The sequence below is a fragment of the Ursus americanus genome, chromosome 7 (genome assembly GCF_024610735.1).
Source record: "Ursus americanus isolate L20-20 chromosome 7, mUrsAme1.1.p, whole genome shotgun sequence".
In the NCBI taxonomy this organism is placed as follows: Eukaryota; Metazoa; Chordata; class Mammalia; order Carnivora; family Ursidae; genus Ursus; species Ursus americanus.
Genome location: NC_142133.1, coordinates 39947634 through 39963540, shown reverse-complemented (window position 1 = coordinate 39963540; position 15907 = coordinate 39947634). Strand labels below are relative to the sequence as shown.

Below are 15907 nucleotides of genomic sequence, written 5' to 3'. Positions count from 1 at the left end.
GTTTGGTGAGCAAAGGAAGCCAAGTGGCTGGCAGGCTAGCATGTTGGATGTGTCACCCACCAGTGTTTATCATTCCTGTAGAGAAAAGGAGGTTTCTTTCTACTCAGTGATTTCTCTGAGACCATGTGTATCCTCTTCCCATCCTGTGGTCTGGGAGCTCTTTTTCCATTCAAGCCTTTGCCTCTCACATGCCATGTGACCACATCAGGATCAGCTCTTGCATGGTTTTCACTAGTGTAGAGGGGAGGGTGAGTGGGTCTCAAAAACCTAATTCCATGTCTTGGCGCCTGAGTCTCTAAAGAACTATCGATCCTGTGCTTCAAGTTTCCTTTTAGTTTTTGCCCTTAATTTCTTCACCAGGAAAATGGACATAAGAAGGTGCCACAGGGGCGCCTGGGTGGCTCAGTCGTTAAGCGTCTGCCTTCGGCTCAGGGCGTGATCCTGGTGTTCTGGGATCGAGCCCCACATCGGGCTCCTCCGCTGGGAGCCTGCTTCTTCCTCTCCCACTCCCCCTGCTTGTGTTCCCTCTCTCGCTGGCTGTCTCTCTGTCAAATGAATAAATAAAATCTTAAAAAAAAAAAAAAGGTGCCACAAATCCTTTGTGAGGCTGAGGCAGCTGGGATACGTATCTGTAAGATGTAGAGAAGCAAGCAGAAGTCAGATGCTGCAGGAATCAGCAGGAAGTGCGTGCAGACAAATGACTGTCTGTGTATGCATGGAGCAGGGGACCACTTAGCGCTCCAGGAGCTCCAGGACGGATTTCATTCCTTCTACACACTTTGCAACGAAGCTGGCAACATAAAGAAGCTGTGTGGGATCCAATCTTTCAGAGGTCCCTGCTGGCTTCCCTAGCTGGGTTGAACGTAGCTTGAGGCCTTGAGACTCTGGCTGTGGGAATCCACACATCAGCACTTCTTGGTTTTTTTTGCCTACACAGAGCTGTGTGAGACTTCATTTCATGGCCCATCAGGGCACTGCTATCTGGGAGCCAAATTCCCTCCCTTCCTGTTCCAGAGAGACTGGCCTGAAAACTTCACTGATGAAGGGCCACGTGGACACATCCCACACTAGCTGTCTTGTGGGCTTTGGCTGCAGGGGGGAGGAGGAAGCATGCATCTCTGATCTTTTACCCCTTGCTTCCCTTTCTGCTATGAACTTAGGGGTTTGGTTTCTCTGGCTGGGCTGGTTCGCATTCCATATGAAACTCTGGCAGCAGGCTTTATCCTCTCAGGAGATGCTATCGCATCTTTTCAGAGGTCCAGGTAAACCTCGCCTGGGCTTCTCTGCTAGGTTCACGACGACACTAAGTCTAAGGCATGACGTGATCTCCTGTGCATGTGATGGCTTTCTGATTTTTTTTTTTTTTTGGTGCCATTTCTCTTTTCTTTCAGAGCCTGAGAAGCCAACTGGGGCCAACCAAGTTTCAGAACCTCTACTGCTTGAAACCAACATCACCAGGGATGAACTGTTTTTGCCAGATAATCCTTTGTTCCTGACAGCACATCTCTCCCCAGGTAGCTAAGGGGATAATGAGTTTTTACCACCCTCTGCACACTGTGTGATGAGATAGTCCCCTGCACAGGGGCTTATGCACCAGGGGCTACTCACTGCTGCTACTGAAGTATAAGATGAAATCTGTCATCCTTGGGCACATTTCATTTTATACATTCAGTGATTACACTCAGTATAAATGAGTGGACTCAGGGTTCCAGAGAATATGATTTTGCAGCACTGGGAATGAGGTTACCTCTAAAATGGAAGCCAGTGAGAATAATGTCCGATGCATATAATTAGCCATTCTGTCTAAGAGATGGTGCTGATAGACAGGCTGTCATCTTCATCAAGAGACCAGCATGTATTCAGGGAGACAAAATTATGGGAGGTAAGTGATGGACAGAAGCTGTGTTTTTTCAATTGTGTTGCAGCTTGTCAGTAATTAGTTGAAGGAGCTTTAAGTCAGGGATGAGAGAAAGCTGTCAGAGAGTAAGATTTATAAGAATTGGTGGGTTCTGTCCAAAAAGAGTGCACTATGATGCTGGTTGGCTGGCCCTGGAGTGTCCTCTAAACACAAATTCCCCTAGAGTAGTGTGGGGCTAATCCAATGGATTATCACCAGGAGAAAGCCCTGGCTTTGCAAGTATGCAGCTCTGTAGTTGTAATTTTGTCCTTGCCAAGATCCCCAGGATCCAGTTGTCTAGAAGAGGACCTGATTTAGCTCTGGCGCCAGCTGACTCGCCAGTTATGAGTTAATAAACTTCAATTGGTTGATGTGTTCTCTTGAGAGGCTTGGTTAATGTGAGCTGTTCTCTTGGTTCCTGGGAACATTGAGTTACTGGTCACTTGGACTCGTGTCCTGATCAAGGCCTGCCAAGCAGACCCTCTCCCTGACACCGTCCTAACGTACAGGTGATGCATATGAGCTTCACAAGCACTGAGAACCACTCACACAGGTAAATGAAGTAATGATGTTTGTTTTAGAATAGGGTTTCTCAACCTTGATGCATTCACATTTTGGACCAGATAGTTCTTCGTTGTGAGGGACTATCCTGTGTGCTGTAGGATGCTTAGTATATCCTTCCCACCTACCCACCAGATGCCAGTACTAACCCCCACTGCAACTGTGACAATCAAAAATGTTACTACACATAGCCTAATGTCTCCCGTGGGGGACACACTGCCCAAAGTTGAGAACCACTGATTCTAGGAGCTAGCCAGTAGTAAGCGACTTCCTTGAGGAACAGACCACAAATTGTGGTCTTGGGGATGGATGAATGCTTCATGCCCCTTACTTTTATATTGGTAGGTGTATTGATCAGGGTTCTCCAGAGAAACAGAAGCAGTAGGGTATATATCCTACCACTAGGATATATATGTGTGATTATGGAGGCTGAGAAGTCCCAGGATCTGCCATCTGCAAGCTGAACACTCAGGAGAGCCTATGGGATCGTTCAGTTCGAGTCCAAAGGCCTGAGAATGAAGAGAGCGAATGGTGACAGTCCAAACTGAGGCTGGAGAAGATGGGATGAGATGTCTCAACGCCAAGCAGTAAGACAGGAAAAGGGGGGCAAATTCCTCCTCCCTCCACCTTTCATTCCGTTAGGCCCTGAGCAGACTGGACCATGCTCACCCACATTGCGGAGGGTGGTCTACTTTTGTGAGTCCACTGATTCAAATGCTAACCTCATCTGGAAACATGCTCACAGACACACCCAGAAATAATGTTTAATCTGGGCACCCCAGGGCCTGTCAGATTGACTCATAAAATTAATCATCACAGTAGGAGATGCAGAAAGGTTTTAATGATAGGGCAGATCACCAGTGGGAGGTGTCCGGAGCTACTTGGACTCTTCCATCTCTATTAAGGGAGAGTCGGGGAGAAGGGTTTGGATTTAGAATTTGGCTCTGGGGTTCATCACTCTTCTAACTTCAGCAGTCCATGTCTCATTGGCAGCTGTCCTGAGCAGAATTTCCTCTGCCAAGCCCTGCCCTCTGTCTCGGTGTCCTCACTAAGGTGCCCTGTAACCACCTGGAGAACCTGGCAGGGCCAGTGAGGACTCACCCTCATACCCTAGGTCAGATTTATAAAGGAGGCACTAAGTGCCTCCTGGGCTCGTGCTGTTATAGTATCTTAGTGTTCAGGCTGAAGGGGATCACAGAGGTCAGGTAGCACAATTTTCAAACTCTACTGGGTATTTTATAAAACGGGAATTTGATTCCAAAGGTCTCGGGTGGTGTCCAAGATTATGTAGATCCAACAAGCTTCTGAGTGATGTCAATGCTGCTGGTCCTTGAACCATACTTTAAGTAGTAAGACTTTAGGCCAGAGGTCTGCAAACTATGGCCCATGGACCAAACTGGATCCACCACCTATGTTTGCAAATAAAGTTCTGTTGGAATATAGCCACACTTGTTCATTTACATATTGTCTATGCTGGCTTTCATACCACAATGGCCAAATTGAGTAGTTGAGACAGACTCCATGGCCCCTGAAGACTGAAAGATACTCCCTGGCCCTTATAGTAAAGAGAACTGACCCCTGCTCTAGGCTGACTTGTAGCCATGTGGAGGGACCATGGAGGATCTTCCCGGTCGCTCCTTTGGATGGGCCATCCAGAGGTTGTCTTTCCTTACCCTTGGCCTGTCTTTTTCATCGCTCTTCTTCTCACCTTTAACTCCTGCAACCCTCTCCATTAGTGCCAGGGGCGTGAGGAGACTTGTAGGAATAATTTCTGTGTCTCAGTGAAGTTTCTACCTTGTATGTGATCCTCTCATTGTCCTGACAAAGTGTTCTGCCTGGCGCCCCACTCAGAGCCAGTCAGCCCTGGTATCCGTTGGTCTTCTGGGTGGCTCATGTTCAGAAACACCCTCAGAGACTGTTTAGAAACACCCTCAGAGACTTAATGCCTACAGAACTCATGCCTGAATGCTCTATTTGTTTCTCAGCCAGTCAGCCTTTCCTGAGAACCTTCTTTCATCAGGCACCATGCCAGATTTTTAGGTAACAGGGATACGTCAGATGCCTTTTCAGTCTAGGAGAAAACCTGTAAACTGATCATTCCAATTCCAATATCATGGGTGCAATATTAGAAGAATATTTGGATACTTTGATAGCCAAAGAAAAGGGTCTCAGTGATGTGGAGCTTCACTGCAGTGGACTTCTCATTTTTTCCCCCTCAATCATGAATTTTTATTGAATTTTACACAAACACATTTTTGCATCCAATGGTGTGATATGTTTTTCCTCTTAATTTCTAAATATGATAGATTACAATTATTTACTATCCAATTTTAAAAGTGAAATAACATTTTTTACTTAAAAGTAAGCTACATTTATAGTGTGATATAAATTGGAATTTTATTGACTTCAATTTTAAGGTCAGTATAAAATAATTCTACTACCATTCCTGTTAACTTAAAACCAAAATTTGTTTGCAGGATTCTCTAAATGGAGTAACACTTTCAGAATTCACTGTTGTACCTCATTAACACCTTATTTTTATTATTATTTTAAAACTGTGCTAAAATACATACAACACAAATTTACCAGCTTAACCATTTTAAACTTAGAGTTCAGTGGCATTAAGTGAATTTACACTGTTGTGCAACCATCCATTTCCAGAATACTTTTCATCTTGCAAAACTGAAACTTTGTACCCTGTACCCACTAAACAATAACTTCCAATTCCTCCCTTCCCCAGCTGCTGACAACCACCATTCTATTCTCTGTCTCTATGAATGTGACTACTTTAGGTGATTCGTATATGTGGAATCATACAGTATTTCAGTTCATTACAGTTCTTTTGTGACTGGCTTTTTTCACTTAGCGTAATTTCCTCAAGGTTCATCTATGTTGTAGCATGTGTCACAAATTTCTTCCTTTTAAGGCTGTGAGTAATACTCCATTGTGTGTGTGTGTGTGTATGTATGTGTGTGTGTATATATACACACACCACATTTTGTTTATCCATTCATCTGTGGATGGATACGTCAATTGCTTCTACCATTAGGCTACTGAGAATAATGCTTCATAACAATTGGTGTACAAATATCTGTTTGAGTCCCTGCTTTCCATTCTTTTGAATATGTATGCAGATACAGAATTGCTTGATCTTATGGTAATTCTAGTTTTCATTTTTTGAGGAACTGCCACCCTGTTTTCCTTAGTGACTTGACCATTTTACTCTCCCATCAATAATATGAGGGTTCCAATTTCTCTAAATCATCTCCGACACTTGTTATTTTCTTTCTTTCTTTTCCTTTCCTTTTCTCTTTCTTTCTCCTCCCTTCCTTTCCTCCCTGCCTTCTTTTTTTCGCCATCCTAATGGGTATGAGGAGGTATCTCATTGTGGTTTTGATTTGCAGTTCCTTAGTGATTAATAATGTTGAACATCTTTTCATAAGCTTATTGATCGTTTGTGTATCTTCTTCAGAGAAATGTCTGTTCAGGTCCATTGTCTATTTTTTTAATCAGGTTGTTTGTTTTTTGTTGTTGTTGAGTTTCTAAGAGCTCTTTTTATAATCTGGATATTAACCCCCAATCAGATATATAATTTGCAAATATTTTCTTCCATTTTGTGGGTTGCCTTTTCACTTTGTTGACTGTGCCCTTTGATGCACAGAAGTTTTAAGTTTTGATCTAGTCCAATTTATTTTAACTTTTGTTGCCTGTGCTTTTGGTGTCATATATAAAAAAATCATTGTCAAATCCAATAACATAAAGCTTTTCTCCTGTGTTTTCTTCTAAGAGTTTTATAATTTTAGCTCTTGCATTTAGGTCTTTGACCCATTTCTAGTTAAATTTTAATATGGTATTAGGTAAGGGTTCAACTTCATTCTTTTGCATGTGGATGCTCAGTTTTCTTAACACCATTTGTTGAAAAGACTGTTCTTTCTTCATTGAATGGTCTTGGCACGTTTGTTGAAAATCATTTGACAAGGGCTAAGGGTTTATTTCTGAGCTCTCTGGTCTATTCCATTGGTCCATATGCCTGTCTTTATGTCAGTACCACACTGTTTTGCTTATTGGAGCTTTGTAATAAATTTTGAAATCAGAAAGTGTGAGACTTCCAACTTAGTTCTTTTTAAAGATTCTTTTGGGTATTTGAGATTCCTTGAGATTCTATATGAACTTTAGTACGGATTTTTCTGTTTCTGAAAAATTTCATTGGGATTTTGAGATTGCTATAGGACTTTTGAATTCTCTTTTAAAGGAAACATTTGCCAGACAGATAAGCGAAGGAGGGGGCATTTTTGGCAAAAGGAATAGCATGATCGAATACATGAAAAGATAAAAGAACTTGGTGTGTTTGCGCAACTAAAAGTAAGCTGATAATGTTGAGGCATTAGGCGTACCTACATTTCTGTGTATATGTGTATGGGTGTAGGCTTGAGTAGGAGATGAATTAGGAGCTAAGGTAAGGGTCAGATATTATGGAAGTGGCTGTGTATTGTGCTAAGAAGTGTAATGGGGATTAGCTGAAGGGCTGGGCTATGGAATGAATTAGATTTGTACTTTATAAAGATGACCCTGTTGGTGAGAGTGTGTGCTAGATTGAGCAGGAAGGTGTGAGCAGAAGGATTAGGTGTGGACTGTTGCAAAACATTGAGAAATGAAAGAGTGAAATATGTGCTATAGAATTAGTGGGGATAATAGGAGGGAATGGATCTGAAATAGCTTTGCACCACCACATACTCAGACATTTTCCACGGACTTCACTCTCTTCCTGGGTCCTGAAGTCCTCACATCTGCAGAATAGTCTCTGAACTCAGAGTGGTGGTTCCAACTCTTCACCTGTATCATATAGTTGTGACCTTTTAAGAACTCAGATGTTTGTTGAAAAAGGCCCAGGGCTCTGGCCCAGAAGTGCAGAGTCCCTCAGCAGTAGCCAGCACCTTCTCGGAGCACCTGAAACTCTGACTCCTCATCCTGCTACTCGTGGGCTTCTGGCTGCTCCAAGGACCTTGTGGTCATTTCTCTCTTACCTGTGGGTTGGGCTTGCTTTCCTTGCTTTGGTTTTCCCCGAGCCCATCGGAATCCACCAGGATGTGAGTTGTCATCTCTGTTGCAACCCAGTCCCTTCACCTGCGGAACTGCAGCTCCCCAAGCCCTCTGGTGTGGTCCATGTTATTGAGACCATAACCCACCTGAGAACCTGTTTCTTCTCCAAGTACTGGAATCTTCTGCTTCTTTAGGTTTCCCCAACCGGACATCCCTCCACCCACTGTGACTCAGTTCCCTGTCCTCAGCTTAGAGCAGCATTGAATAGGAGTTGTCAGGGCCTTTGCCACTTCTTCCTCCCTTCATCTCAGCGAGAGCATCACTGAGTGAACTGGGTAATGGTAATGCCAGGTCTGAGCCGTAGCAGCAGCAGCTGGGGAGAGGATGTGCTCCATCAGCCAGAGGCTGAGCTGCCTAACACTGAGATCCCCAGTCCCTACTGTGAACCCTGGTGGGGCAGTTCTGCTGGTAGGCAGGCTATGGCAGTGTGTGTGTGTGTGTGTGTGGTTGCCCATCGTGGTCACAGGTGGAGGCATGGAACTGGGGGCAGACAGTGAGCTTAAGCTCCCAAGCTCTTGTGGGCATTTAAGAACTGGAACCACTTTGGCAGTTCTGGGACTGCCAGCTCTGACCCATTGCCAAAGACACACAATTGGTGACCTGTGGGATGAGGCAAACTGATCAAAGTACACCAGTACTGTCAGTGCTGGAGAAAGCAGAGCCAGGCAAAGAGTGGGCTGCCACTTGGGGGAGTGACTGAAGTGATGATGGGCTGTGCCTCCAAGATGAGCCAGACAGAATGCAATAAAAAGTTCCAGGGAAGGTGAGGGGAAAGTGTTAAAAGGGAACTGGGGAGGAGATGGAGAAGAGAAAGGAGAAAGTCCAGGAAAAACAGAAAAGGAAGGAGTTGCTGCTTCCTTGAAAGTCAAGAAGCTGGCTAGAACAAAGGGGACAAGACCCCGGGTCCCTGGCTGGGAAGTCTGGCTGGCATTTAGGAGACTAGTTCTTTGTTCTTGAGTCCAGTCTACCTGGAACATGGCCTCAGGAAAGGAGAATGTGTTCTCATCACTCACTTTGTGTTCCCAAACAGAAGAGAAGAGAGGAAGGTGCCACCTTGATCCAGCTGAAGCATTTTCGGGAGGCTTCCTCTGGATGCCACGTCGAGGCCGCCCTTCTGCCATAGCACGGAACTGGTGATTACTGAGTGCGTGGACATGGCTTTGCTCAGCAACATCCTAGCGGCCTATTCCTTTGTCTCAGGTAGTTGTCCAATCTTGGCTGGGTCAAGGGCTGAGGGCTGAGGCTCTCTCCTGGGTGGCCATCAGTGGCCTTATTCCCAGGAGAGAAATGCTACTTAGTCATAGCGGAGGGATTTGTCTGTGCTGAATTTTGAGATGAAAGATCTTCTGGTTTGAAGGTTAAGCTTGACATTCTCTAATTTGGCAATGGGTGGTGGTGGTGGTGGTGGGGACTCTAAAAGCTTTATGTTGCTAAAAATGTTTGGTTTCCTTGGGCTCAGTGAGTGAATGAAGTAGCCTGGGGCTACTTTGTATTATGCATTTGACTCCCTGTGAGAGAGGCTCTTGGAGTATCCTCAGCCTGCTCATTTCTGTGCAGTGGTTCTCAGTCCCACCCAGGTGTGTGTGCCTCTGTGTGTGTGTGTGTGTGTGTGGTCTGTGTTTGTGGGACTGTATGAGGTGTGTGATAACCTCCAGGGAGACATGAAGACACAAAGCATGTGAGTCTCAGAGAGGCTGATATTTGTCCTTTCCTTAATTCAAAGTTAAACTCTTAGGAAGATGGCTTACTGTCTCCTCAAGATACTTTCTTGAGAACAGATGCTGTTCATGTAAGAGGAGCCGTTTAAAAATACATGAAAATACACCTCAATCAAGGTGAAATTTAAAAAATACTTGAAAATGCTCAATGACCAAACCAATTTTCTGCTGCTTGAATGAGTTTTACCTTTTTTTTTTTTTGATAGTTTGCTTTCACTATGTTTTGTTTTGCCTCTTGTCTCAGGATGTTGTATAAAAAGGAAGGGGCTGAGGTTCTGATTAGAATTCCTCTAATCAGAGGACTGATTTTACTTTCTGGGTCTCTAGCCAGGGTTGATATGTGGTGACCTCTGAGTTCAGATATAAAACCTGACATTTCTATTTACAGTGGTAAATCTGAGCCAGGGTTAAGGATAAAGGAAGCTCATGGCTTCTCTCTGAGAGAGGATCTTAGATGACATACAACCTGATTTTAGAAAGGAGGACTTCTCAGGGGCGGCAAGATGCAGCATGTGGTCTGCACAGGCCTCAAGGCCAGGCTTCTCCCTTCCTGGGTCAGCAAAGGCCTGGGTCATCGGTCAGCTCCTCACCTCCCAGGGAAGTCTGGTGCCTGGGGCCTCCTTCCCCGGGCACCACACATCAGAGGAATCTCAGCTTTGTTCTTTCTTCAAGGCTGTACTGGCATCATGTTTCACAAACAATTGAATGACGATCCTCTCAACTCTCTAGTGAAGATGTCCCCCAAATGAAGTGGGTGGTGGCAGGGAGGGCCTGGAGGTTCCAAGGCCTCCAAGAACATTTGCAAATCAACTATTGCAAGAACATATCTCGGGTGAGAGCATACAGGCTCCTGGACTTTGGAGTTCTGCTTGGCACAGGAAGTACCTGGCAGTTTTCCATTTCGGCCAGCATGACCCTGAGTTGTGACCATTGAACGTGGTAATTCATTGAATGGTCTGGTGTTTACTGTGTGTCTTGTGATCTTGCTAGGGCTAAAAGAGCACATGTCCCTGTTTTTCTCCCCCCCTCCAACCTTTCTCCTTTCCACCCCATATTCTGGAATTAAATATTGGTTGGGACACAGGAAGACAATGCTCCTTTTAAATAAATATGAGCTGAAATAAAAAGAGAATGCAAGGAAATGGAAAGTAAAGTGGCTAAAATAAAATGGGTTAGATCCAGTAAATAGACCTGCTGGCTGAAAATGAATTCTGAGTGTGATGGGCAACAACCCCTGGCTGTAAAGAAAATGAGTTAAGAGAATTTACAATATGAAGGTGAATATAACAGATACAAAAATAATTGCTTTAAAAGAAGAAAATGGAACAAGTGGATTGAAGGCAATAAAAAGTATGTTAGAAGAAAATTGTAAAAAAATGTCCTAATCTTGTAGCTCGCTCATGTTTTCATTCAGCTATATCTGGTCTTCAGTTACACAGGGGCCCCTTATCCCTCCTAATTTCTTCCAGAGCATCAGTTGCCTCTTATTTTGTCCATGTGGCCCATCATTTCAGCACCATATTTGCTAATGCACACAACTCCCTTCTTCTTTGTCCAGCTCCTGATTAAAACAAGAGGCAAAACACTGACTCTAGGTAAATCCCACTTTCTCCCCTTTCGCCCTCTGCACTGAAATAACCAAATGCTGCTGCGGTTTTGCAGATTGAAGCCATTAGAAATTCATGGTATAAAACCTCAGCTGAGCCTTTCAAGTAGTACTTCAGTCTCTATTTGCTTTTGGAAACATCTTGTTCCCATGCTTCACAATAGCCATTTCAAACTTTGACAATTCAAATGATTTTAAATACCTGTTTATCCAAATGTACCCTAAAATTAAATGGCAAATGAAAACTAAGAGAAAAATGCAGCATTAATGAAGAAGGGTTAAAGTTTATAACATATAAAGAGCTTTTACCAATCAATAAAAGATCAGATGTCCCAAAGAATAGTAGACAAAGAACAAGAATCAGCAGTTTGCCAAGGAAAAATTACAATCTCTGAGAAAACATACATGGCCCGAATTCTAGCAATTAAACAAATGCCAAATAAAAACAATGAAATTAACATTTTTATTTTATAAATTTCTCAAAGATTTGAGTGGTTATGCATATAATTTCAGTTTTGGAGAAAGTGTGGGGAACTGAGTACTTACCGTGTTATGGGATTGTAAATTGCTATAACCTCTCTAGAGAGTGATTTGGGAACATCTGTCAAAAGCCTTAAAAACATGTATACCATTTAGCCAGAAGTTCCATATTTAGGAATTTATCCTAAGGAAATAACTAGGGATAAGGGCAGAAATTTCACTATGAGGACAATTGATCTTAAAACTGTTTATATAATAAAAAATCAGAAAAATGGGGGACTATTAATTGAAGTAGAAAGATATTTATGATGTGTTTTTAAGTGAATAAAGCCTGTTAGCATATAGCATATGCAGTATAGGGCCATTTATGTTTGTATATTCACATGTATATGTAAGTACATTTTATTGCAAAGTATATCTGGATGCTGGGATTTTATGAGTATGTCTGTGTATTTTTAAATTTCTTTTGCTTAGCTGTATGTTTAAGTATTTTATACTTCATTGATACCACTTTTGTAATAAATAATATTATTTTATTGGAATTTAAAATTTAGAATTAGGGCACTTGGATGGCTCAGTGGTTAAGTGTCTGCCTTCAGTTCAGGCCATGATCCCAAGGTCCTGAATCAAGCCCCACGTTGGGAAATCCCTGCTCAGTGGGGAGTCTGCTTCTCCCTCTCTCCTCTGCCCCACCCCTCTGCTTGTGCTCACTCACTCTCTCAAATAAATAAATAAAAATCTTTAAAAAAATAAAATTTAGAATCATACACATATTTTAAAAATTACCAGTCGCTTATTGTTTTCTGACTTCTAGACCTGTGTATCTAAATGCCCTGAACATTACAATTTGGGTATGCCACAAGCATTTCAAATTCAACCTGGCCTGCAATGGAATATTGTCCTTCTCTGTCAGTTGTTCCTTCTTTCATGTACCATGTAGGGCATCACCTACACCAGAAGTATGATTTCTAGCCTTTGATGTATCTTACTCACTGCACATATTCAATTGCTTAGGGTCAGTCCACATGCCTCTCAATGTTTCTCAGATGTGTCCCCTCCATTTTATTCCCACCATCATTGAATTAATTGATCCAAGCCCCATTCCATTTTTGCTTATCTTGCCATAATAGCATTTTCCATGGTCTATCTGCCTCCCATCTTGCTTCATAGCAAAGATTGTGTTTTGTAGCAAAATGATTTTTCCAAACTGCAGGTCTGATGATGTAATTCTTTTTTATTTTTTAGAATACTTTAGTGAATCCCCATTATGTCTGGGATGAAATCCAAACACTTTTGTATGGTTTAATAATTAGGATTGCTTTCAGCTGAAAATAATAGAAAACCTCAACTTGGTGGCCTAAACACATAGGAGTTATCTTACCTTCATAAGAAGAAGTCTGGAGGTAGGCGGTGCATTGGATCAAAGATGTAGGGACCAGCATCTATGTGATTCTCACGTCCTTTCTTTTATGCTTGTCATCAAATGGCTGCAAAGTGGCTGCTGTTGCTCTTGCCCTCATTCAAGATGGTTGAAAAAAGGAAGGACGATCCAGTAGATCTCATATTTCATTGGCCAAAACTGTGTTACATGACCATCTAGCTGACAAAAAAAAATGACAAAGCTTTTTCAACCTTTAGACCAGTGGTTCATAACCGGGGATGATTTTGTCCTATGGGGGACTTCAGGAAATATCTGGAAAAATTTTTGGTTGTCACAACTGGGGTGGGGGGTGCTGCTATTGGCATCTAGTGGTAGAGAAACATCCTACAATGCATGAGAAACCCCTACAACAAAGAATTAATGGCCCAAGAGGTCAATAGTGCTAAGGCTGGAAAACATGCTGTAGAGGCAAGCAAGGAAAACGAGATTTGGGGACAGTGTGAGTTCTTCAAGCTGCGGTTTCTTATGTGGCTTCTCAGGGCTTTTAGTGTCTGAATTTGACTTCTTGGGGGCTCTCGTTTAGTTGTAGAGCTCCCTGATCAAGATCTCACTCCAATTATTCTAAACCACTTGCTGCACCTTTTCTCACCTTTGCTTTTTGCAGCCATTTCCTTTTCCAAGAATTCTTTCGTTTGGTTGTGGACTGGCTAACTCCCTCACAGTCCTTGGGGTCTGCCGTCTTCTCCCCTCACTTCCCCACCCTGGCTTAGATGCCCGCCTATGCACTCCTCACACACGTTTTGCTCCCTGTATCTCAGTACTGGGATTGGAGCAGTTAACATTTCTTGTTTCAACTCTGTGCAGGCAACCCCTTGGGATCATAATATAATAATTTATGATGAGGATAATAATCTCATTAATAGTAATAACCTCATAAATAACTTCTAATAAGGTTGTTAGAAAGATTAAATGGAATGATTGCTCTTTAATTTAATGTTTTGAATTGATAATACATTCTCCTGATCACTCTTCCATTTCATTTCTTCCTTAAAAGTCACTTTCTTAGTTAGAATCCCCCTGGTCACTATCCACCTGCCTACTCGAGTCCCTCCAGCACACATCTGACACTTCATATCCTCCTTCCTATTTTTACTGTTTTCTTCTCCTTATCACCTTATTACCATCTAACATACAAACTGTTTTATTTGTTTATCTTGTTTATTTACTATTTCTCCCAGTAAAATATAAGCTCCCAGGACCACTGAGACTTTTGTTTTTTTCCTCAGCCTCTAGAATAGTGTCTGGCACCTATTAGGTGCTCAACTAATCAGTGACTAAACATGGCTCAATGATCAAACGATATAAAAAGACAAACAGTGAGAAGTCTTAACCTCAGAGCCCCCTCCATCCAGTCCCCATGTTTGAGCCATCATCAAGCCTTTCTGCAACCTTCCAGAGTTCTTTGTGCACAGGTCAGAAAAGATGAACATTCAGTCTCATCCTCGCCCCTTTTATACACAGGTAGCACATCATACATACTCTTTTGTACTTTGCTTTTTTCACCAAACAATGTTATCATGAATATGTGTTATATCAGTGTATAGAGAGCTTCCTCCTTTCAAATGACTATATACTGTTCCTTTGTACAGATGAACCATAATTTAACCAGTCCTCTGTTGGCCAGTGGGAGTGGTTCAACTTTTTCAAATAGGGCAACAGAGTTGCAATAAAAATAACTGTGGGCACACATACATGTTCAAGCACATTTGTAGAATAAGTTCCCAAAAGTGGAATCGTTGGGTCAAAGTGTGTATAAATTATTAGTTAAGGTCAGTATCACCAAAGTGCCGCTTAAGGAGTTTTACCCATTTACTCTTTTTAAGATGCATAAGAAGGTCCTGCAACACTATTTTCAAACTGTTGGATTTTCGACAATCTGATAAGTGAAAAATAATATCTAAATGTCATTTAATTTCTGTTTCTTTAGGTCACAGGTCAGCAAATGTTTTCTGTAAAGGGTCAGATAATAAATATTTTTGGCTCTGTGGGCCATACAGTCTCTGTTCTAACTATTGAACTCCTGTGTTGTTAGCATGAAAGCAGACATAGAGCATAGATGAATGGGCACTGCTGTGTGCCAACAACAAAACACATGGTGGTCAGGTTTGGCTTAGGAGCCATAGTGTGCCAAGTCCCGCTTTGGGTGAGCAGCTTTTCATACACTGAAGGTCCATTTGTATTTCTTTTTCTGTGAACTCTCCATAATCTTTTGTCCATTTTGTTTATTAGTTGTTGGGTCTTTTTTCTTAATGCTCTTTCTAGGTGTTCTTTATATACTAGCCCCTTGTCTCTGTGGCATATTTCAAATATTTTTCATAATTTTGGCATTTGTCTTTTAACTTTGTTTACAGTAATTTTTTTTAATGCAGATATTTTGGGGGATCATTTATTTTTTTCATTTAACCAATATTCTTTGTTTTTTTAAAATTTAAATTCAATTAGCCAACATAGAGTACAACATTACTTTCAGATGCAGTGTTCAGTAATTCATCAGTTGTGTATAACACCCAGTGCTCGTCACATCACATACTCTCCTTAATGCCCATCACCCAATATCCTTTGAATGTGTAACTGTAAGTACAGCGGTATGAATTATGTAGTAGTCAGCCAGAATTTGAATCACATTTCCTATGAGATTGGCTTGGGGGAGGTGGTCTCTTAGCAGTGAGGGAGCCTAACCCAGCATAACTCAATTGATAGTCACAAATTTGGGGTTTGGAGAAAGTACTATAGTTTCTGTTTCATGTTATTCCCCTTTATACTGTGAAAGTTGAGAACCTTTGTGTCTTTAGCCCCAAAGGCACTGTAGACTATCAATAAATTTTTGTGGAATAAAGAAACCATTTATTGACCTATCAGAACAAATTTTAAAAGTTGGACTATACTCTCCTGGAGAGTAGTACTTTCATACGTAGATACATCAGCTGATGGCAAGAAAATTTAATGTACTAATTTTGAAAAGCCACTGGCAATATGTATCAAGAGGTATAAAAATATGTATCCCCTCTAACACAAAGATTCCTTTTTTGAGAATGCATTGTAATGTAACACATGAAATAAAAAAGCAGAAAAGAAAGTAGCATTACAAGCAAAAGTACTCTGAC

At 42.0% G+C, this 15907-nt stretch overlaps 1 protein-coding gene across 9 annotated transcripts in view; it reads left to right on the top strand.

The window, feature by feature from the left end:
* Window positions 1-15907, top strand: part of EVA1A (eva-1 homolog A, regulator of programmed cell death) — a 56999-nt gene that overhangs the window by 32047 nt on the left and 9045 nt on the right. For 4 of the 9 annotated variants that reach the window (XM_087863615.1, XM_087863613.1, XM_087863612.1 and 1 more), the window contains 2 exons: window positions 1392-1514; window positions 8589-8758. In XM_087863615.1, the coding sequence (XP_087719741.1) occupies window positions 8713-8758 (46 nt within the window). In that variant the 5' untranslated portion in view covers window positions 1392-1514; window positions 8589-8712. Of the gene's footprint in view, window positions 1-1391; window positions 1515-6301; window positions 8322-8588; window positions 8759-15907 lie in introns of those variants that run through there. The other 5 variants (XM_045788380.2, XM_087863609.1, XM_087863610.1 and 2 more) reach the window with 4 other exon arrangements.